We start from the raw sequence: 24,387 nt of genomic DNA on the forward strand, positions 1-24,387 counted from the left end.
TTCATTTTGATCCTGAAGGAGTATTTTATCTGATGAGTTATGACTTACAGGACATGCTCCTTTCTCAGGACTGAACATGTAATTGACTTGCTCGACAGGACTGGTAATACAGTGCTGATTCTTTCTGAAACTTTAAAAAACTCGCTGGTGTCAAACGTCTCCAGGTTGCTTCTGTCGAATGATATCTAAAAACCTTCAAAGAACTAAATTTCCCTTTTAACCTACTCAAAATTTTGAGGAGAAAGGTACAAGGAGGTACAAATGATGCAGAGACTGCCATGAATCTGCCCAGGCTGGTGGTGGTCAGAAGTTAATTATTGGACTTTCTTCTTTAAAAAGCATTTTTTTGTTCTCGTTAGCTTTCTGTGAGGTTTATCTTGACAATAAAGCATCGCATTTTGAGAGTACCAGGGAAAAGAACGGTCTCCAGAACTGAAACAACACAGTTTTTAGTTACAGCAGACTCATAAGTCAGTCAAGAACTCTCCTGCTAAAAACTATTATTAACATAATAGGTTAATAAACACTGATGGCCGTAAAGTTCTCTCTAATGAGAGAAATAAGAGGGAAAGCAGAAGTGTGTGGTGGCCCTTTGCTCGGTGCTAGCTCAAAGAGCAGCTTGCCTCCCACTGTGTCACAGATGTTATTCCTCTCAGCCAGCCTTGGTGTTTTTCGGGAGGTCGAACATTTACTCTCGGTAGTCCTGAATCTGGTGTGTTTATCACAACCCAAACGCGTCATTACAGCAGGGCGGCCTCCTGTGCTGGGCCTGTGAAGACCGCTCCTAGCAGGGCTGTCAGCTTGGTGACTACCGAGAAACCTCCTGCAAATTTTCACCAAACCACAAGACTACTTGGAGTATTTTTGTTACATTTATATACCTTCCTATTCCACAACATGTGAAGTAGAAGAGGGACAGAGCCATGGCAAATAGTATATTTTATTGCAGCAGGACGCCCCTTCTCCCTTTCAGCTTTTGCACAGAGCAGTGTCTTTTTTCTCTTGCTTTCTCGTTTTATTTTATTTTATTTTTTATTTTTTTGGATTGAAGCTTCAAGAGGAAAGCGTTTTTGAGAAAACTGTGAGAGAATCGGGAGGAAATGAAACACCAGTGCAAGAAAGCAGAGACAAGAAGTGGAAGCAGAAGAAGTGGAAAAGAGGGAAAAAATAAACAAAGACTACGTGAAATACAGCCACGTGTAGTCATATGGAAATGATGTGTGTGTAGCATATCTGTCTACCTATAAATAATTTTAAACAAACAAGCTACAAATGAAAGAGGCAAAAAGTAACACAAACAGGCCATATTGCAGCTGGGAAACAAAGGACAAATGAAGAAATGTGAAATGGATGTCTGCGACATGAAGCAATGACCTCGGGAGAGTCCTGGAGCAGAAGAGGTTTGACTCATGCCAGAGGTGTTAGAATAACATGGTTGTTGCTGGGGGACAAGGTGGGGATAACTTCTGTGGTTTTGTACACAATGTATTTTGTTCTCAAAAAATGTTAATAACTAGAATTCAGAAGAAACTAAGGAACTTTAAAGCTGAAACTGGCACATTTCCCATGACTACAGCATCCCCTGCCCAGTGCAAGGCACGTTGGTAAGGATGCAATTGAAATGGGGCAGGACATGGATGAAGCAAAAGCTTTTAGAATTTGAAAAAGTACTTTGAATCTTAAAGGGTATTTCTGGATGAAAGGGAAATAGTATGCCTTTGGCTTGGTATAACCATGTTTTGATCTGGACGCTTAAGGGTCACTCTGTAGCAGGTTTCTTCACCCCAAGGTTGGTAATCGCAGGCTACGCAAGAAATTTTGGCCAGACAATTGGAGTGAGCTGTGGAGCTGCTGACAGCGTTTGTCCCAGAGTGAGTACTAGATTAAGGTTAGTCCGGAACAAAGCCAAAGAGCAGAGGAATGGACTGAGATAATCATATGCATTATTTTATCCTTATTGTATAAATTATCCCTATAATGTAAGTCAAAGTTTCAGTTATTTTTCCTGAACTAAAATAAAATTTGAACTAAAATAATATTTGTTAATCTAATTCCTTCATTCTCATATTAAACTCTTATTTTTTTTCTTTCATTCTTCTTCAAGAAAGGGCCACGGAGACTCTGAACCCGCTACTTAATTTGCAATCCTACATAAGAAAAGGACACTACAGAACTGTCATAACATCAGATGCATTTCTTCATTAAATCACTGCTTGTCCAAGGTAACTTTTTTTTTTTTTTTTTTAATATCCTTGTGCTGCAAAATATAGAAGACCAGAGGGTTTCCTAAGTCAGTGTCTGTGTGTACCTGCCCTGTTTTTATACACTTCTCCAGCTGATTAGTATTGAAAAAGCTAGGGGGATTAGACTAGTTGATCTTTCAAGGTCCCTTCCAATCCCTAACATTCTGTGATTCTGTGAAAAGAGGTTATAGAGCTAAATCCACCTTTGAGCTCTGTGATATTAATGGTCCTGTGCATGTACAAGCCTATATATGTATTAAATGATTTAGTTAGTCAAACACAAAGTAAAAAATATAAAATATAACTGAGACATTTCCGATGGTGTCATGCTATGATGAACGATGATACGCTGCTGAGTTCAAACAGCCTCTTCCTCCTAAATATGTTCTACATACACAAAGATATTTATTTATAAGATCATTATTTACTCCCCTATTTGTGTAAAAACAAACAAACAAAACACCACAAAACAACAGAAAAAAAACAATCACAAGTGTTTATAAATATATATGTATTTCCATGGTGTGACGCCTAGTATTTTGTGTAGCATTGTCCAGTACTACCCCAGCCATAGGGTAGGATGTCTTTGGTTATATACGGAAAGGAATGTTTAAACAAAGCTTTGGTACAAGATTTGAGCACTTGCTATTCTCTTGCTTTGAACAATATAAACAGTGTTAGATTATTCTTTATTGCTTGATTATTTTTCTTCATAATAATTATATGACTTACAGCTCATAAATAAATAGAGGGTATTTATTTCTCCTAGGAAGCGCTCAATGTGAAGGGATGGAGCCTTCAGAATCTTTTATAAACAACGTGTCAGGCGTGGAGTTAATAGAGTTCAGATCTGTTGCTTCACAGATATCGCTGAAAAACAAGAAATTGTCTTAAAAGGCAAAGAAATATTGCCGTAGATAGGACTAGCTGAGTTACAAGCCAGTCTGTTCTCAGCGCTGTGTAAATAGGCTGCTGCTCCAAGCCAGCATAAAAAGAAACACCGCTGTGCGTTAGCGGTGTTACTAATGTGATTAGCTGTTGGCATTGCCCCGGTTCTTGCTATAATTAATTTCCCTCAAATGATGGGCTTATTAGATGTGAGAGATATGGTAGCAGCAGATAACGATTTGCCGGCCCTGTTTGGCAAACACCACGGGTGCTGCCGGGGCAGAGCTGTCACCTCCCGGCTCCTTGCTGCAGGCGAGGCTGCTCCCGGCCGCCTCTCCCATTCCCACCGAGTCTCGGTGCTGCTCCCACGAAGACGAATTGGACAATCCGTCTTCAAGGCAGGAGCTCTGATGATTTGTAGAAAAACTATCATCGGCGATAGGACAGCCAATCTATCACACCGGGCCATCTCCTTTATCCTTCATTTCATCCCTCTTTATTGCAATACTCTCACGCTCACCCTCTTGACACTTCTCTCCCTCACTCAAACTCTGCTGCTCTGTAGATTGCCTCAAAAATTGGGAAAATGGAAACATAACATCATTTAAGGCACACAAGTGCAGGTCTCCCTGCATGGGCAGGGATGCAGAGAACGCTATTTTACTTGGTGTCGGCAGGGCCACAAGCACCTCTGCCAGGCCCGGCAGGCACACTGGCAGCAGGAGGCTGCTGGATATTTACTCCTTTACTCCCGGGGAGTAAAAGGAGGCTCCAGGAGAGCCTCAGAAACTCCGAGAACCACGTATGCTGGTCTACCCAAGGTGATACAACGTTCTTTGCTTGTTAACGCAGTTGGTTCTCTCATCTGCAAGGCCAAAGATAATTGGAAATTTGCATTCCGGTCCTTCCCGAGGAACCGAAGCACGGCACCCTTAGCACCGAAGGTAACTTGTTCTGACTAATCTAAAGGTGGTGTAAAACAAGCTGTGTAAAACAGTGAACACCTGCAGCAAATTATGGTATCCTGATGGGCTTTTAGGAGCATCCCTGCCCTGAATCCCATTTTGAGAAAACACAAGCAGTACTGTGGCAAGAAATAAATAATGCATCGACTTAACTCTGTGAAGAATTAATGTTTCTTCTTTAGAGGGAATAGTCACTCACACGTTTCTTTTAATTTGCTAATCTTCAGAATATGGGGAATCACTGTCAGTGAAGATGTTTCCGTGGGTATCTGGCTGAATCTCCTGTGTGGATTTTAAACGAGAAGGCTGACGCGCAATTGGAGACCTGGATGGTGGCACATCAGCTGCCAGAAACACAGAGCAGACATAATGGGAATTACCCACATCTGCTCTGATTTAAACTGCTATGGCACTGCTTCATTGTTTGTTATGTACTCTGTAGATCTTAATCATCCCCTGTGCCAACGGAAGATACCAGATTCAGGATACAGCATAAATAAATAAATAAATACATCATTTATGGGCTAATTTTTAAACCTACCTGATAGGGTGTGGTGCATGAAGTGCTTCTCTGGGCAAGGGGTGCATTTTGATTTTAGGTTGAGTTCATGTATGGTCATTTTCCACTCTTAGTTTTGTTATGGCCAGCATGAGTCATGAATGTTTTTTTTTTCTTGTGTCTAATGTGAAAATTTTGGCTTTGCCATACCAGTTTTGCCTTCTGCCTTCAATAATAGCCTTTGGCAGGTTTTTTTAAAACTGACAAACTGTTGGATATAAAACAGATTTGCCCATGGATGAAATATATATTTTGGTCAAAACCCTTCTCATATAAATCAGGAGCACCACTGCTTGTTTAATTTACAAATTTTAGAGCTCATTAGGGAAAAATGAAATAGCCGACTGATGGCAAGTTGTTTTGTTCATTTGCTTTTTATTATATAAATGGCATGTGGATAATGAGCGACTGAAACAGCCAACCAACTTTTGATTAATATATTTGATACAGTTGCTCAGAAGGGAAAACATTCTGAATAATTTGTTGTTGTTTGTAATGAGCACACGATATGACAGTAGTGATTACCTTAATGAATCAATTAAGCGCAATGCAATTTGAGTTGAATGGAGCTGGTGATGGCCAATTGTGCAGCCACCGCTGGGAGCGTTGCTCGGTAAGCCATATCACATCTCAGCCAGCCGAGCCCGTTTGTGCAGCAGAGGTGGTTTTGGGGGGTGGAGAAGGCGAGGAAGCAGGTGGTGGAGCCTCTGCTTGGAAGAGGAGCTTATGTTGGCAACCTGCGTGTCTCCGAACACGGTAATTGTCTGTGTTGTTTGGGTTGGACCAGATCTGGTCGCCGACCCTCTGGAAACAGCAGAGATGGCTTCTGAGCCACGTGAATTTCTCACCAGATGCTTCTATCAGCAAGGCTGGATCTATTCAGAAGGGAGGAATATGGCTCCTGTAGAAGTGGCAAGGAAGTTGGTGTGCTCGGCACGGATAACCACAACTTTTTATTTGAAATACTGTGTAACTGCAGTGTTTCTCTGTACTAAGTCTATGAAAAAAACATTAATGCAAAGTTATCTTTTTGTCTTGTTTTGGGATCCATCACGTTTTGCATCTGGGTTCATCTAGTTTGAGCAGAGCACAACCTAGGCTGCGGGATTTCTCTGACATAATTCAGGTCCAAAAACTCACACTGAACGGGGATATGCCTTGTAGAGAAACACTCGGTCCTGAGTTAATGACTTCCAGCAATAGAGCATCTGTGAGAACCTTCGGTAATATTCTTCAGTCATTAATTATCCACACCATTAGATCAAGAGCTTCTTTTTTCCTGTGTGATTCTGGCACTTTTCCACTTGTAGCCCCTGGAAATTGATATATAGTCATCTCCAGATTGAAGTGCTTGCTATAGCAGATTTTCATTATCCTTTTGGGTTCTTAAACTTTGATCAAAGTTCCCCTTTCACCTTCTCTTTGATAAACTAAACAGACTGACCTCTGCAGATCTTTCTCTGTGGTCCTACTTTCTAATCCCTCAATATGTTTTCACAGCCTTTCCCTTAACACTCTCCAGCTTTGAATTATAGTGTACTGCTCAGATAAATCTCTTAAATGGTTGTTTTTTAAGACTTGAGGACTGGCCAGACCCTTTGCTGCTTTCAGTGATGGAAGGTGAAGAATTGGCCACTCTGTTTTTCCGTTCTGGCCCTGTCATTCAGTTGCCAAAGGACTTTCTCTCACCAAAACTCATGTCGTGTTCTTACTTTTAATGGGAAAGAACTCTTCTTTTTAACTGAGATAAATGTCATTTGACTTGCAGATGGTTTAGGTTTGGATATTTAGAGTATTTGTTTTAAACCTAAATGACGTTCTGAGGTTCTGATTAAATACTTTTGTCTCTTTCTCAGATGAAATTAATTACATAGCTTCACCTGAATTTCTGCATGAGTTGCACACATGTGAACTGCTTTAAATGCAGATTGGCTGCTGAAGAGCCTTTTTCCAGCCTGAGCTAGATGCCTCCAAAGCACGTCCCATCTGGTGGGAGACTGGTGCAGCACTCAGATCTGCTCTAAGGTTGCTGTGGAGCTTTTCTTAATCATTTTTAATAGTTTGAGGTGCTTTTTAACTAGTCTGTGCAAAGAATGCATCTAAGCAATTGTATTGACGGCTGTCTTATCACTGATGTGTCTGTGTATGATCTGTTGAAATTATTGGATTTTTTATTTTTTTTGACATCTGGGGCTTTCTGTGCCTGAAGCAGATGTCCAGAGACTTGCTCAGGAGTGGGCCAATTCTGCATCATGCTCTCCTTATTTGCTGTCATGGTCCAAGTTGTTCCATCTTTCAGCACTTGGAAAGGCAGCTACTGTATGCAAAGTGCCATGCTTGTAATAGAGTGTTTCATTTATTTGGGGGTTAAAAGATGAACCCACCAGAAGAAGGATTTCAGTTTTGATGTTTGTATCTTGGCTTTATGTTTTTTTTTTATTCCTTGCTGGCGGTTGTGTAACTCTTTTCCTTCAGCAGGTCACCGTTATCTCAGATCTCGTGGCCAGTCCCTCCTATATATTTTGCTGAAAGAACCCTGCATGTGCAGAGATGGGATGCTGGAGCACTTTAATTAAAGCCATGTTTCAGGCAAGCTGTTTGGTCTGCTGTACAAAAATTGAAAACCTTATGTAAAACTTAATTTGAGAGACTTGACAAATTGTACAGGAAAAAAATCAGGTAATGGATTGCTTGCTAGCTCTGTAAAATATAAACACTTCTCTTACTCCTGCTGTTGTGTATGGAGGAATAATGTGCTGTGCTAATGCTTGGTTTGGCATGGAACACACCAGGTATTTTGTGCATAAAGCTGTGTAATTTGACAAAGAGGTAGGATAGAAGGGTGGGGGCGACAGAAAGGACACTCACTTCCACAACAGCAGGATAAAGAGGTGCCCAGCAAAGCAGCCAAGACAGGGAGGCTGAACCATAAAAGGCTGTACTTCCTCCTGTGGTTCATACTTAACCTGGGGGAACTGCAACCATGGTACAGTGCAAAAAGTACAGTCAGCTTCGGGAAGGAGGTAAGCACGTTTCTGCAAAATTGGGGAAGTCACCCAGGGAACATAACCCTGCACGTGCTTCTTGTTCTTACTGTGATGCATGTTGGCTAAAGGCTACTTTCAAAGAAAGGATAATATTCTAGAAAAACCTCAGGTCTATCAGGACTTATACAGAAACTGCTTTTGGACACCTTTCCAATGAAATCTAGATTCTATTTATGTGCATATGTAATTGTTTGGCCTCTGTCACTGAATCTCTTCCCTGAAAATATCAGTCCTGCCTGAATAACTGAAGGCAGGCTTAGGTAATTCTGTGTATGTTTAAGAGGATAATTTTGCTAGATCAGGAGTGCTTTAATACGTATGTATCAGCAGAAGCAAAAATATTGTGTTTTAATGGTTGTGGTGGAATCGAAGAAAATATTTTCTTCTTCAATGCAGCAATTTTTTGCAAAATTTGAGTAAAAGTTCCTGTAGTGACACAGGTTTCTAGGTGCTATTAGAACATGTGATAGTAACATCCTTTTGCTTGTTTCCAGTTAAGTAGCTATTAGGAAGTACAAAAGGAGACTTACAAGTCAGACTGGATATACTGTACCGTAGCATTAAATTAGCTTTACTGTAATGATACTTCACTGTGTTATTTACTCTTTGAGACTCCTACAAGACTGTTCTTCTTAAACAACATGATAAGTTTGAATACATCACAGCAAGTTCCTCAACTCCTCTAATTTTTGCATTAATGTTCTTGGTTTAATTTGCATCTGACATGAATTTATTTTTCAGTGTAATTCTGATTTCTGTTAAATTTACGCGGAAAGTTTAAATTTTCTTTTTGTGAATCAGATTATGATCATCCTAGAGTTTCCATCTTGACTGAGAGCTGAAGACGTTATTATCCTTAACCAATGTCACAATCTTCCTCATTTAAAGCTCTGCCTTTCTATAAATTTTTGAGTTACAACTGATTTTCCTACTTCCAAAGTCTTCTTTCTCACCTTTATTTCTTTGTAAGCACAGAAATAGGTAGTTACCTTTCAATGTTTTTTAATGGTAATATTTGCTGTACATTTCAATATTTCTATACTGTCATAGACGACATTTTCAAGTTGGTTATCAGTCATAATTCTTATGATATAATATAGTCTATTTCATATAATTTAATAGAATTATGTAGCCCATATTTACACACAAACCACTTTAGTTTTGTAGGCCTCTATGCTGGGACTGTAGGAATTGTTGGAGTGATGCTCTCTGCCTTGCGTGATATCAGAACATCATGCTATCATGCAGGAATTCATTGCGTGGGTCTTGATCAATATTATTTTTTAGAAAACATGAGTGCTGTTATGAGAGTATTACATTATATGTAGTGCATTTTTTTTAAATGGAAACTGGCTTGACAGTTTGTGTTCAAGTGAGAGGTTTTTTTTTTTTTTAAAGTAAATTCCATAATCTCTCTTTACTAGGTTTCTCTCTCAGTTAAGCTACAAATCTCATTTTTTTGTATATAAAAATACATGTAAGGGAGACTAAAAGCAAAATGCTGGTTGATGCCTGAAGAGTCATTTGGTTTTCTCAGATTCAAAGCCTAAATGAAATGGGAGCTTTCAGAGCTTTCTCTCATATAGAAGATATTTTTTGTGTGCATTGAAATGTGTGTGCATATGGTGCTTCTTACTTTTAAGACACTGTTTGCTTTAATTAATAACACACTATTGTATATGGGAGGCATATGGAAAAATGTCAAAATTACTCTTCAAAAATAATGAACATTTCAAGCAGATCTCATTTCTATGGTTCTCCCTTTTTTGATGTATATTGTTCCATTTCAAAACACTGAATGAATGGTTTGGTGTGCACAAGAGGTTGAATTTCCAGCTGCTGCTAACTTTCTCACATGAAAAATGGCACAATCTAGGACCACGACATTACACAGCTCTCTCCTTTCCTCCCTCCTTCTTCTGATAACTTTTGTGCTCTTGATCTTCCAGCACTGCTTAGTGAATCACAGGATGTTTGCATCAATTCGTCTGCTCAGTAGATGATAGAAATGCTATACTTGTTGAAAGAAACTTTAAAAGAGAACATGAGAAAACCAGCCTTGAATGTAGGTGGAAATGCTGATACAAATGCAAAATGATAGATGAAGTAGTAAAATAAGTCTTTGGAAGCTTTTGAAGCTGATTTGCAACCTGGGAAATTGACAGGTAGCTTTAGCAATTAACCACACTGTAAAGCAGGAGGGAAAGGAAAGAGAGAGGAGGGAGACTTGATTCATCTGGAAACTGGACACTTCCCTGGACTTGAGCACTCCACAGAAGGCGGTAAGAAACAGTTAGCAGTCATGGACGTTGGAGTCTAGACAAAATATCTGAACAAACGAGACTGCAACGAGCTTTAAGAAAGGAGACTTCAGTTATTGCCCAACACAGGCTCATCGTTGCAGGAAAGTACTCTTCAAGCTTGCCTAGCAGGAGCGAAGCCAGCTCTGACGTGCAGCATCCCTGCCCAGCAGTGTCGAGCATCTCAGGGTGGTGAGAGCTCCCATCTGCTGCATTGCCATCACTTCACTACCACAAGAGCCAACAGCTCTTGTTCTTCATTTTCTCTTCGCAAGCTTATGGCATGTGCACTGCAGTCCCTTAGGCACACATTTAATTCTGCCAGGCAGGCTCCAGTAGCAGCGCTGTGGAAAGTGGCGTCATCTGTACAGCCCACCAGGGGAGGTGGGATAATAGCTGGGGTTGGGCTGCACAGTGTTTTCAAGAGTGTTCATGTTAGTTGCTTTTTAAACAGCTATAACCTACTTTGGTGTATAGGAGAGCTGGGCTAGAAGCAAAGTTTTGAGCTGCATCTTTAGTTAATGTTGAGGAGAAGACAAGCTATAAACGACTGCTTTGCAGAGCTCGTCTATTAATGTGTTAGGAACAAAGAGCAGGCTTCAGAGCCATTAGAAGTCCCTGGAGTAAGCTTGGCAAGACTGCTCAGCTTCTGAATACTAATACCCAAAGCATAAACAAGGCTGAGAGGAGGAAATTGGAAACAAAATATTCTGAACTCAGTGCAATTGCACCGAGTTGTGCAGCCGTAGTGCAGTTACATTTGCATGGTGTTAAGACCAAGCTAGTAAGAATACATCCAGGCAGAACAGCAAAGCAAGGCAGTTCTCCAAATAACAAAAGATGCAAGATGGACAAAGTTGTTTATTTCAGGTATGTTTAAAATAAAGGATGTGGTATGGGTTTCTTTTCAGACACCTTAGTTGCACAAATTAGTGGAATACTGGTAATGATCTTTGCCCGCTGTGTGTATGTTCTGAAAAGAAAAACATTTTGTGTCATCCGAAATGTCACTTGAGTGCTTTCTTAAAACACTGTAATTAATGATAGATAGTATAATTACAGAAGTGCTGAAGCAAGTCTGAATTACTTCAAACACAAGATGTGCTTCAAGGAAGTCAGGCAGGGTCACAGATTCAAGGACGTTTTTCTATTACCTTCCACATCCCCTTGACCCAACACCCCCCAGAAGTTAATAAGTTGAGGTCAATTCTTTTTTTTACAAGTATTCTTGCTGTACAGTGACTGTCCAGCAGTGAAGCAATGCCTCTCTTCTACCCGGTGTGCTGAATAGTGCCCTGCTTAAGGAACTGGGTCGGAGAGGTGTGGGTCTGTGAGCTATCCCACCCCGCTCCCAGACGGCTGCGTGCGGTGCATCAGCACAACTGAGTGCCTGCAGCTGGCAAAGCACAGCCTGCCTCGCCTGGGCTGCTCAGGGCGAGCTCCCTTGGGGGATGAGGTCTCGATGGCGTAGGATTCAGCACACAACGCACGCTGAAAGCTGTGGCGTACCTTCCCTGTGGTAGATGGCTACATTAAAATTAGTGCCTGCATGCTGCCGAGCTACTATCGCCTGCCTAATTGCAGGGGAGATGCACACTGCATTGAATTTCACTGGTCAAATTATCCATAAAATCAACACTTGCTGTAAGAGAATAGAGGTCAATGTCTGACTTCCCTTTAAAATATTGCGATGTGTAATAGAGGACTTGCTGTACTGTGTCTTCTGAAGCGACCGACTGGTGTATCTGTAGAGCCAGATACAAAAGACTGAAAGTAAACACCACTGAAAAATAAAGTTAGGCCAGTCCTAATAATTAAGATATAATTTATTTTATATAGAATTATTTTCAGGATAAAACAGATGTTGAGGATAATGGTCACACACATTATAGTCTTTCTGTTTATCTGTCCATGATGTGAATGCAGAGATTGTAAATCACCTTTAAATGTCTGAAAGTCAAGCAAATAGCTTTCAGTCACAGGGAAACAAACCCATTCCCAGCCAACCATATGTGCGATAAAGAAAAACTTTGCATTTCAGATGAAATACACCTTGGGATGTATAGATAATCTTGGTTAACAGCTGTGAATGTCTATATATAAAACAAAGGTCACAATTTTACAGGCAATGCTCTCATTTGAATGCAAGAGTTGGCATTTGTTTTTCGGTATTATAGTGTTTGCAAACAAGTTGGGAAAGCATTTTCCCAGTGAGACTATGGTAAACATATGGGGGTTATATTACAGTGTATAAATGAAATTTCAATTTGAAGAGGGCTGTAGTGGTGAAGTCCTCAGGAAAAAATAATTTAACAAATATTGGAAGGTTTTCATTGAAGAGCAGCAGTGAGAAGCTTTGGCTCCGCAGCTAGCTGGTGCCTCTCCTGTAACGTTTGTCGCAAGTTTACAACAGCTTCTTTCTGTTCTCCCTCTCTGATGGCATGGAAACTACACGCATTTTGTCCCATTTGGTTGCACTCTGCCTTCAGCCAGGAAAGGTGCTTTCGCTGTAGTCTGACGACTCAGCCTTGCAGTTTGTCCTGAGGCCTGCCCAGGCCCCAAAGCAGGCAGTGTGTGGCTCTGGCAGGAAGGGTGGGGAACGGTTCTGTCCTGGCCTAGATATACCCATGGCAATACCTGTCAGGGGGTAAAGTCACATTTCATGCACACGTCAGCTGTGTTGGCAACTTTTCCCACCGGTGTCAGATTTATCATCATTTCTACAGCCAATTAGCTCCAATAGTCTTTTAAATTAGTGGCTAGGATCCTTCAGAAATACAAGAGTATTCCTTCCTCTCACTGTGGGGTTGCCTATTAAGGAGAGTCTTTGAAGTAATGGAGATAAATAACATGCAGGAATAGGTTGTTATTTGTTTATCTGTACTCGGACTGAGATCATTTGTATCTGGGGTATGTGTGGGACGTCTCATTAAGTGTTAGCTATGCTTGTGCAATTGCAGGGAGGGCTGCAGCATGTGCCAGCCGTGGTGAAGGCTCCTCTTTGCTTTAAAAAAAAAAAAAAAAAAAAAAATCTGCTGAATTTTTCACCATTGTTTCTTCAGGAACAAACCTGGAAAAACTTTTAGGGACTTTTAGGAGGCTTCTAGCACTACCAGGGGCAGGAAGGCTTCCCCTGGAGTGGGGTGCAGGGCTGGGGGCTGTGCAGGAGCAGAGCTGTTCGTGGGGGAGAAGGACCCAGCAGGACAGAAACTTCTCGTTGGTGCTGAATATTTTCATTGCTTTAAGGAGAGGTAAAAGGTGGTCAAGCAAAGTAATTGAGAATACCCATGGGTAAAATTTCAACCCCTATTTAGAGAAGCTATTAGGCACCTGTCAGAGCAATTAGCATGGAAAGTAATTTCCATCTAATTGCAGAATAATTGCAAATTTGCAGTAGCTTTTTTTTGTTGTTAAAACTAACATAAGTTAATATGCTTCTGATATTTCTTATGTAACCACGAAACACCTTAATCTACAATTAAAATGTATAAACATGCATTAATCTGAGTTAAGTGTCCCTTGTCATTTAATAGGAAGGTGAGCATAAAATCTAAGGTTCATGTCTCTGAATTACAAGCCCGGACCCAGGCAGCACCTTCAGCAGAGCTCCACGCTTGTGAGCTGCCAGCATGGTGCCTGGCAGCCTGTTGCATGCCCCATTCGTTATGAAACTCAGTGGGAAGGGGATTAGACCTGTTGCCCCATTTTTCCTACCCTTCTCACATCTGATCTGAGTAGTTTTGATCTGCTGTGTGAGCCTGACGCAGTGATGTTGTCCACTGGTGGTTTGGGTTGGCTTGTTACTGGCAGAGGGCGAGGCTCTTGGTGCAGACATGACAGAAACCTTGCTCAAATCTTCCACGTTCTTGAGTTCATTTGGGGTTTCTGAGGTCATATTTCAAAACTGAAATAAGGGGAGGGGGAAATGGTGGGATTTCCACAGCTGCTTTCATTACCAAGCAGCAGTGTCCCTGATAATTTCAAGCTTTATAAAAGTTTTACAATATTTTATCTCACGGTTGGGCTGAACTTGTGCAATTAAAACTGTTTTCCTCTTGAGCTCATGGCTAGAAGTCTGTTAGCAGGGTTATGAGATACAACCATTACATTTAGTTATTTCTCTATGCATGCTCTGAGAGAGCCGGGACTGCTCAGCCTGGAGAAGGAGAGGCTTGGAGGGGTTTATCCCCAGCTCTCTCAGCCTCCCCTCACAGGAAAGGTGCTCCAGTCCCTTGACGATCTTGGTGGCCTTCCACTGGAGTCTTTCCAGTATGTCCAGGTCTAGGTGTCTCATGCTGACTCCTGGGAATGGAAATCTGCCCACGTATTGCTGGGCTGATAATAGGTGGGGTTCATTGCTAACTCTTTGGGGTAGGGTTTACAAAAAAAATCCAAGTCATAGCCTTGTACTGTGTCACGTGCAGGCATACACATCTTTGAAATGAAGGCAGATCAACGTTCCCATTGAAATGGGAATTATTCAGATTTCAGGGGCACATGAGAAATGCTGGTTTTCCCTTAAGGCATGTATTTGACTTGATTTAAGCAAGAGATGACCATGTTTGAAATAGCGCTATCAGTTTCAGGGCTATAACTTACAAAATGAAAGCATTTTAGTTATTGAAGTTCTGAAAAATAAAGTAGCATTGTAGCTGGATATTTAAGTTAAGTAGGCAGATATTGATCAATTCAAATAACGTAAAAACAACAAGAATACTCTCCCATCCTCCAGAATAATCTTGCAAATCAATACAGTTTGAAGAGCTGAATTTTTATTGTTGTTAACGTTGTTTTTGGATTGAGCTAAAATGAAAACAATTTAACAGCACCAGAACTCTACAAGTAAAATAAGAAAACTCTTCCTGTCCTGACAGTTGTGGCAGCCTGAAAACTGGGAGATGTTAAATGAGTACATTTGTAGGATTTCCTACTTCATTCTGCAGAGCAGTGCCTGAACTTGCGTGTTATGACTATTTTTATTCATTTCATTTTTAACACACTCACTGAAGCAGCTCATGTTGTCTAAAACCTACTTTCCTCTTCCACTGCCATCCTGGCAACCATTAGGAAAGAACGAACCTTTGATGGCAGTGACTTTAGTGAGCATAACAAAACTTTACTTCTCATCTTCACGGCACTAGTACAAGCTGTCAAGTCTAAGCTGCCACTTCTTCTCATTTTGGGGAAGGCACAGGTGATCTTTTACTTTCCTGTATCTTCCTCCTCCTCTTCGTGGAATGACCTGGTACTCTGGATTCTGGTTGGCTGTTACACGGGCAATGCAGAAATTACAGTTTTGCCACAAAATTGTGTGGCTGTTCTAAAGCCCATTCCCAAATGGGCTGTTGCAAGGTGTCAGAAATGCATTTTCAGGAAAAGCTTCTGTGGGGAACAGTCTTCGCTGGAAAAGGAGCGTTGGTTAGCACGCAGGTAGGCGAGAACTGCTTATGTTGGAGAAAACCATTGCTTGGAGTGGGTATTTTGATATTCTGCACTTCTGTTTAAGTCATTCTTTATCAGTATCTGAAGCTCTCCTGTGGTCAGTGCTTCAAATCTCAACTTCTGTCCTGTCCAAGGCTATGAGAAATGCACATACATGTCTTCATTTAGACTCTGAATAAAGCCAACAATCTCATTGGATTTTCCAATAAAGCAGAAATTTCTTTTGGCAATATATTGTTATACAGGCAGAAAAGTATTTTTTAAATTATTTTTTACATAGCTTGAAGTAATTGAATGCTTAATACTTACAATATTTCTGCATTTACTTTCTATGAGTACTTAAATATTTGAACATAAAATATGTTCTTTCCCTGGGTTAATAAAATCTAAGCACCTAATAGTCACATTCATTGTAAGAGGCAATAAATCATCTTTGTGAGTTTACTTTTGCTTCCAATATAAATTCAGATTTATAAGCATTTCTGTTACCTGATATATTTGCATTTTTCATTTTTTATTTTTTTAATTTTTTTTTCAGGAGGACTATCACTATCTCCTTCTTCCCGAACATCAAGTATACATAAAAAGTGATGAAAGTAATGAGGAACCATTAAAAAAATATATATCCTGTCACTGTTTTTCAAATGGACGTCTCAGGTAAAAAATTTTAGCTGGTCTTTTGGTGGGATTTTTGAGTAGAAGAAAATTGTGGATTGTTGAATAAGAAGAGATACTTGCCAGAGTCAAGCAGAGTTTGAGTACAGATGTGACTTTCTGCACTGTAGATGGATAAAGAGAAATGATGCAATTCTTCCATACAAAAATAGCAAAACATGCCTTTTATTTATACCTGCCCCACTATGCGTTTTGCTGCTTTTATTGCTTTGTTATTGACTTTGTACTACTGTTCAAGCCGTCTTGTATGTGTAGCAGTAAAATATTTTCCATTAGCGAATATTTGTATTTAACAAATTGTATTTTATGGAAGAAGAAGCTTGTATTTACCAGTTGTTTTCTTGAACCTGTGGGATTTTCCATCGTTCCATGGAGAACTACCTCTAAGCTTTTAGTTTTCAAGTAAGATCAGCCATTCTTGTTTTTCTGGGGCTCTGGAAGGATGTACATGGGAAAATCTCTGACACTTAGGAAGTATTGTCAAGGAGAGAAATACATTTATAGAACTGGAGAGAGGCAAAGAAGAGTTTTAAAATTGTGCTACTAATGCGTTGTGTGGCACTTCCATGAGTTTTTAATAGCCTTTGTGACTTTGCAAAGAAACATGAACGTAGTTTTAATAAATCTATTAGGTTGCTAAGTGAGGACGGCTCTTTAAAGCCATCATTTATTTACCAGGCCATTAATGTATCATGCACGTTATTATGTACGTTGTGGTATTCTGATTTACAGATTGTAGCACTTAATCTGAAATAATTAAACTTGATTTTCCGGTATTTCAGTTCAGTGTCTTTGACTTACAAAAAAGATGCATACACTTTCACTTTAGAGGAATTTTGTTTGCTTGAATGCTTCTGATGTCATGAGATGAGTCAGCCTGTTTCATTATATAAATTTTTCACTAAGCTATATGTCCTTTTTTTAGGAAAGGGGAGGTAAAATGGGTGTATGAATACAAAATTACTTCTCTATTATAACTTCAAAAGATATTTGGACTGCTTCAAAGGATTTTTTTTTTTTTGCCAAAGAGATATGTTTGTCGAAAATACCACACCCCCCCCCCCCCCCCCCCCCAAAAAAAAAAGGGGGGGGAGAGAGTAAGAAAAAATAAAAAGACTTTGTATATGTCTACAGTGAAAAAATTTATCCTCAGATGACTTAAGCAATTCCGGGCAGTGGTGATTTCAGTATAAGACTTACTCCTTATGTAAGCTTTGATTGGCAATGGTTGATGCCTCCAGGGTCTTCATCTATATAACTACATTTAAATTAAAAATAAGGCAAAACATTTTGCTGCAACGCGTCCCTTATGCTCTGTATTTAGTATTCTCCAGTTGTCACAGAGATTGCTAAGGGAAAATCTAATTTATCTATTTGCCCTTCTGGAATGTCTGTTTGAACATCCTTCACTGGAATTCTTTTAAGAGTCTCGATTTCTTCAGCAATTCTTTCATATTTCTATTTAATATTATTTAATTATTACAGTATAGCCACAGGTGCATACTGTGTCATCCGCTGGTGTTTATTTACCTAATAGAATCAAATGACGCATTGTTAATAAAAAATGCCTGCATTTCAGAAAAATAAAATAAAGGGACTCATGCAACACATTCCAATGTATGGTTAACGTTCCTCTTGATTTAATGAGGTATGAATCAAGCAAGAAGGGAATTATAAAAAAGAATAATACTTTTCATCTCAATGCTATCTCTAGTAGGTCACCGCGCTGACATGAATAAATCCTCGGAGTAACATGTTCCTCTGTGGTGTCTGTGGGTGGCGGAGGCAGATGCTCTGTGGTTCCTGAGTAGAAAAACATGTTATTTTCAGTAAAAAAGGTGGAGTTTTTCTTTTGAAAAGCTGTTTTCAGGAAGCTTGCTAATATGTTTTCTTTTTTGCTATTAAACCGAGTTGTTTCCTACACTAAAAATCCACATATCAAAAATTATTTTTCACTTATTTTTACTCTGATTCCCGCTATAGGTTGTCCTGGATTATTTCAGGAGAGATTAAGACATCTAAAAGTGGAAACTTGATTTCCTGGCTTCTAAAGTAAGGTGCTTTTCTTCAAACTAGCTGAATATGGTAAATCTATAAAATTCTGGAATTGTGAAGTGGGTCAGGGCATACATGCATGCATGTATCTACCTATAGGAGAAAGTATACCTGCGGACATCTGTCTGTGTGTAGTGAAACCCCACGTTTACACTTAGAGATTTGAAACTTCCACAAATACGGTTATTTCTAAAAAGACCCCTGTTTCATCTGGAGCTCTGCCGCCAGGCTGATCAGGCCATCCCCCTGCTCGCACCTCACGCACGCGGTGTCTCTGCCACCCTCAGATGGCAGCAACAGGCTCAGGCACTCCCTGTGACCAGAGACCTGAACTGCCGCATTTCTGAGCAGCCAGTCGGGCTGGGTCGCCGCGGACTTTCTAGAGAAAGAGCTTTCTGCCTTGTGCAGGCCATGGCGGTTTAGCTATAGGTAGGCAGCCAGTAGACGAGCTGTTCTGAGCGGGGAGGGGAGGCGCCGTGTTCTGACTGAGGCGCCATGTCCTGGTTGCCGTGCTCCTCAAGGGCTGCCTTTGTACGGCCGTGGAAGGGACACTCCTGGCTCCACTCGCACCTCCTCAGCCTCCCTCACGAGGGCTGCTGGGGCCTGATGGCTCCCTTGGCTGCCTTGAGGGGCCTCGGTGCTAGGAACAAAGCCCTGCCTGCCTCGGTCCCCGGCTCTGCTGCAGCACGCATCTGCACCAGGGCCAATCGCCTTGGCGAGCGTTGTTTATATATGTGTGTGTATGTATATATATATATATATTTTTTTTTTCTTCCACGTTGTAATTTGGGAAGGAAAAAAAAAGTATTTTAACCACAAAGCGCCTCTTCCTTTGCTCTCATTTACCTTCCTGGGGATGCACCTGAGCATTACCTTTGAAATTTGAAACATAATCTTGATTGAGGTTTCTAATTGGTCCTTAAAACGTGTGTGTCCCAAAAGAATATTCTTGCAATGTCAGGAAGCGTCTGGGAGACAACAGGGTTGTCTGAGACTGAGCTCACCAACATGACCAAACCCATCAGCGTTTGCCTCCAGCAAGCCCTGCACACCTATTGTTTCAGGTGCTGAAGAGCTGTTTAAGAGAAAGGAGATTTGTTCCTTACATTTCCCTTGCTGATCTCCCCTCTTATATCAAAATGACTTGATGACACATAAGAAAATGAAGTGCACTTGCTGAGCCTTTATTGAAGGAAAACCTGTATGCCGTTAAATGCTGTCGGCAGTGATAAATAGGCAGGCAGCAAGTGGCTGCGCTGCTTCCCTGTGTTTTTCTCCGAGAACCTGCAGCAGATTGCCTATAATTGCTCATTGCTCTCCATTAGTGTATCTCCCTCCTGGCAACTCTTTAATAGTTTACATCTCTTGGGGCTGAAAATTACTATTTTAATTAAAACAATTTGTTTCAAATGGGGCTCCCAAATCCCCACACGATGTTTTAGGAGCCTTGGGCAAAGAACAGAAAACGGAGAGGAGCAATTGTTTTTAGGGCTAAGAGTAAAGCTGAATGTAGGAGTTTGGGATTCTCAATCAATTTCTGAGGCCCAACCTCACAGGTGAAGAAACAAACCCCCCAATGCTGAGGTCCAGTAGGACTGAAACTTTGTTTTCCAACTATTTTTTAATTGGCCAGGGGAGGAAAAAACTTGAGTTTCAGTTTAGCCTTGTTTTCTTTGTTCTTATGCAGACTGTGAGAAGCAATGATTTTCTGGAGAAGAAAAAGAAAGTGCCAAGAAAAGGAGCTTTGGGCGCTTAAATGCTACAACAACGCACTTTGGAAGCGTGAGGGAGCAGCCAGAGCCATGCAAGTGCTGTTTGCTCTTCCTGCACGTACCGAGCTGGAGGCTCCCAGTCCCTGTGCCACTTCTCAGTTCCTGAGGGTTTCGCGCCTGCTGCCAGCTGTGCCCAGGGCTCCTGCTGTGTGCTGGAGCAAGTCCTTCGTCAGGCATCGAGGGGAAGGACTTGGGAAGTTTCCATATCTGGGGCTGAGCCCCGATGCCTGGTGTGCTGGATTCACCATACACCAGCAGCACGACGATCATCCACTTCATTCCAAGCAGTATGTAATTTTTATATGTGTATATATATAATAGAATTTTATTAATATATTTTTACATTTTTTCTTTAATTATACCCATATATAACTTGTATATGTGTATAAAATATACAAATACGTGGGCATGTGATGTTACTGTTCTGCATCAGCCCAGTGCTGAGAGCACTTGCTGTGCAAACAGGAGAGGTGGGCACAGTCTTGTCCTCAGGCTGTGGCTCTCAGCCTCCTGCCCCACCTCGAGGGGAGCACCCTGGCATCCCCACCCCTGTGGCCTATGCTAACTTGGTATGGAGCCAGGCTCCCATCTTCTCTCTCTGTAGTCTCATAAATATTACATTTCTTCTTCAGTGTTGGCTCAGCTTTATTTTATCGTCCCTCTTCTGTGCAACTGCTCTCGCCATTAGTCTGTTATATTACGGAGGAGGAGAGGCAGCTCCCCAGCAGAGGCGAGCCTGGCTGCTAGGATGCAGGGCTGTGATTTAAGCACCACTTTGCAGAGAGTGGTTTTGGACTCTCAAACTGCATCACGCAGTTATTTAATTCATGTCTGCCGATGTTGCTTGTTTCTCAGCTCTTCCGTACTCGCTCCCACACCAGTGGCAGCGCCTCCATGGGAGCTGGGGGCTGTGGGCAAGGGTCTGATACAGCGCCCAGCTGCTCGGGACATCTGTGGTGGGGGCTGGCACCCAAAGCAGCCCAGGAAAGCCAGATGGGGCAACAGCTATCAACTCAGAGGGGGCTTGGCTTGAACTGTCTTGTTAACTGTTAGCTAAAAACTTCTTGATAACTGTGCCTGCCCAGACACTGAGCCTGGCAGGATCAGAGCTGCCCCTACCTTTCCTGGCTCTGGCTGAGATGTTAATGCACAAGGTCTCTCTGTGCTGTACCCCATGGAAAAATTTAAACAACAACAACAACTCTCAAAGGCTAGGATTGCCAAGGGCTCGAGATGAGAAATATGACACCATGCAGAACATGTGAGAAAGTCTCAGTTTGGGGCAAAAAAAAAGTATCCATGCTGTGCATGATGCAGCGGTCATGGTGAGCAGCCAAATATAATCAGAGACACCCAAAGGAGCCCAGCTGCTGCTGCACTGCCCGGCTCGGTGCGGTGGGAGTGCATGGTGAATGGCCTCTCGCCCAGCCTTGCTCGCTTTCAGGCTTCTGAAGAAAATTAAGCTGCTAGGGCAAGGAAATTTATTTTGCCTTCTGCAAAATTGATAGCACTTATTACTGTCCTAGTCCTGACATTATTTTAACTCCAGTTTGGCTGCTTTGTCTACTTTCTTCCTGTTTTGTATGCTTCCCAGCTTGCTTACCTTGCCTTTCCTTCTTTTCACCATTGCTTTCTGCATTTATGGCCAGGCAGTTATTTCTGGCTTCTTATCTTAAAAGGCAAAGAAACTGGTGCATTCTTTTAAAAATCTGCCATATTATTAGGAATGCCTGGCTTTATTTTAGCTTTGTAACGAGCCTTATATGAATATTATTTATGCTGCTTATGCTGTTGGTCCCTACTGCTGTCAAATCTGTGAGGTCTGAATAATTTCTGGTACATGCTTAAATCATCTTTGTTTGTTTGTGTAGGTCTGCCTGTATGCCTAGGGTCCAAAAAGACTTCACTTTCAAGTGTTTTGATAGTGTAAGACCTAATTAGTCGCTCCGTAAGCGTCTGTGAACGTTCAGCCCTCTCCCATCATTATGCAGTGCCATTTTTATCTTTCTGCCACAGATCCTGTCCCAGTAGGTAGTGTCAGGCCTGCCAGGTTATTATGAAATTGCTGACCATCTGTTATCTGTGGGTTTTTGGTCTCAGCCAAGTAGTGCCCTGAAGGGAAGAGACTGGTTTCTTCATTAAAACACATTTCAGCTTTCTTGAGCTGTCCCAAAATTAGTCTCAGCTTTTGTTGCTGCAATATAGCTGCTGTAGAGGTTGTATATACCCATCTTCAAATAATTTAAACTTTGTCTTTAAGGAGGACTAGAAAAAAATCTTTGTTGGAAATGCAGATTCCCTTGCAGGCTGAAGGAACAGTATTTTTTCCCTCACTGTTTGCAGGCAGCCTTCTTCCTTCCCTCAGGGGAGCCAGGCTGGCGGCGGTGGCACGTCTCAGAGCTGATGTCTGGACGTGAAAAAGCTTCTCCGGTACATTTCTGGTATCTTGTTGCACTGCTGCAGGTTCGATATTCAGTGCTGATGCCTGGCCTGGTGCTCTTTGCACACCCAGACCTGATGTTGATTTGTGCCTGACGTCGCGGGGGTGCCTTTTGCAGGCTGGCTGGGTGCAGGGGCAGCTCTGGCTGCGTTTCTCCACCCTTCCTCCTCATGCCCTTGTGATGTTTGCGTTGCAGAAATAGAGAAATACCGAGGGATTGCCAAATAATCCTACAGGATCCGAGCAGCCCGCAGAGATTGCTGAGGTTTAAAGTGTACACGGCAGTCTGATTGCCCTGAAAGCTGTTCCCCAGGAGCAGGTCCAGCACCTGCCTTGCCCGTGAGTCCGTTCCCAGCCCAGGTCGCACGCTGCGCCGTGCTGCTGCTCGTGGGGGCTCAGCGCTCGGGCCCCTCTCTGCTGCCCAGGCCTGGGCCAGCTGCAGTCAGTGCCAGCGTCCGAGCGCAGCACGAGCCCCGCGGCCAGCGGCAGCAATGCCCCCGCTCCGTCTGCTCCCTAGAAACAGCTCTGCTGCTTGATGAGGGGTAAACCGCACGAGTGGTGGGATTTTTGTTGTTGTTGTTCAACAAGAAAAACAGTGTACACACTTCGGTGCGAAGAAAAACATGTACTATGATTCCCAGTGCCTAATTACAGATGACAGGCCAGGTAGTTGTTGTTACCCGTGCTGTTAGATGTTTTTCTTGATACATGATGCTGCCACTTTCCTGCAGCTTTGAACACGTTTCTCTTTCGTTACACCGGGAGATGTTAGTTTGTTATCAGTATTTGTAGTGCTGGGAAGCGTATTTACCAAGAAAAAACAAATGCAAAGCATTTGCCTTTTTTTGTTGTTAGCTTTTTTACAAGCATGTATGTGTGCGTATATATATATATACATATATATATTCGTAAAACCTACTCATAGTTGTTTTAAATAGCAGTCTTGGTTTCATAGCATGTTGTCTGTTAGAATTTTTTTTAGATTGTAATATATGGGTTTTGGAGGCAGCATGGAAAAAAAACTTGAAAAAGGATTCGTTCGGCTGGACGTATAATGATTGTGCCGTGATTTGTGTTATTTTTAGGAAGAAGATGCAATGAATTCATTTGATAATTTGAACCCCTACACAGAAGTAATTTTATGCGTTACAGATATAGCACACGCTTATCACAGCATGCACAAACTACCGAGATGTTAAAGTCTAGTTAACTAAACTGTGCTGTGTGAGGTTGTGCATGTGTATTCTTGTGAATATGCCATTGAAGAAAAAATTGAGCCTTCAGTCTAAGTCCTGAATTTCTTTATGGCGTCCGTTGAACCAAAAGAAAGGAAGACTATTTTTAAAACACACAAATACCTTGCAACACACTTTAACTAAACTCTTACACTTTCCTACTTGGGACAATCTTCTTTTATCTAGTGGCAGGGTGTAATCGTTAAAACCTCTGTATCTGTGAAAACATATTTATGAAGTACAAGTAATTATTTGATTGACCAAAAATTCTGGAGTATTTGCTAATCAGGTTGAAATGAATGTTAATGAGTGCACTGAGCCTAGTAAATGTGAGAAAAAATTAAAAATGAGGAGAACACAAGAAACTAAATACCCGTTGTTCCTTTAGGATGTGTTAATTGTTCTTAAACTCTTGAGTGCTGATAAATATTCAGATGCAATGGCATGTCTAACTAAGAGGAGAAACCGTAGCATTTAGAAAACCTGACCTGCAAGGTACAACAACACATGGAAATACTTCCTGTAACCTCGTATATTACCTTCTAAAAATGATAGGCCTTTGGGCAGTACCCTTTGGAATGACATTGAGCTTGAGGAAGCATCCAGGCTTTCAGATGACCCTGGTTTAGTGAATGGCCATATTGGAGTCAATGTTTTGCTTTGGAGCCGAATGTCTCTGTGTAAGGTAACGCAGGAACCTAGAGGATGGTGAATGCTTTCAGATATGATTAATGTAATTAATGTTAAGGGACTAATAAATCTTAGT

At 41.5% G+C, this 24,387-nt stretch overlaps 1 protein-coding gene across 15 annotated transcripts in view; it reads left to right on the top strand.

The window, feature by feature from the left end:
- Positions 1-3,983: 3,983 nt before the first annotated feature.
- The window catches only part of LOC310902621 (uncharacterized protein), a 56,713-nt gene continuing 36,309 nt past the window's right edge, over positions 3,984-24,387 (top strand). For 7 of the 15 annotated variants that reach the window (XR_014586822.1, XM_083844457.1, XM_083844459.1 and 4 more), the window contains exons 1-4: positions 5,277-5,411; positions 15,983-16,101; positions 18,103-18,171; positions 19,862-20,233. Coding sequence is in view for 13 of the 15 variants with exons in the window: in XM_083844457.1 (XP_083700583.1) it covers positions 19,875-20,233 (359 nt within the window). In the remaining 2 variants the exon portion in view is untranslated. The other 8 variants (XM_083844463.1, XM_083844461.1, XM_083844462.1 and 5 more) reach the window with 8 other exon arrangements.

The sequence above is a fragment of the Anser anser genome, assembly GCF_964211835.1.
Source record: "Anser anser genome assembly, chromosome: 7".
Lineage (NCBI taxonomy): Eukaryota > Metazoa > Chordata > Aves > Anseriformes > Anatidae > Anser > Anser anser.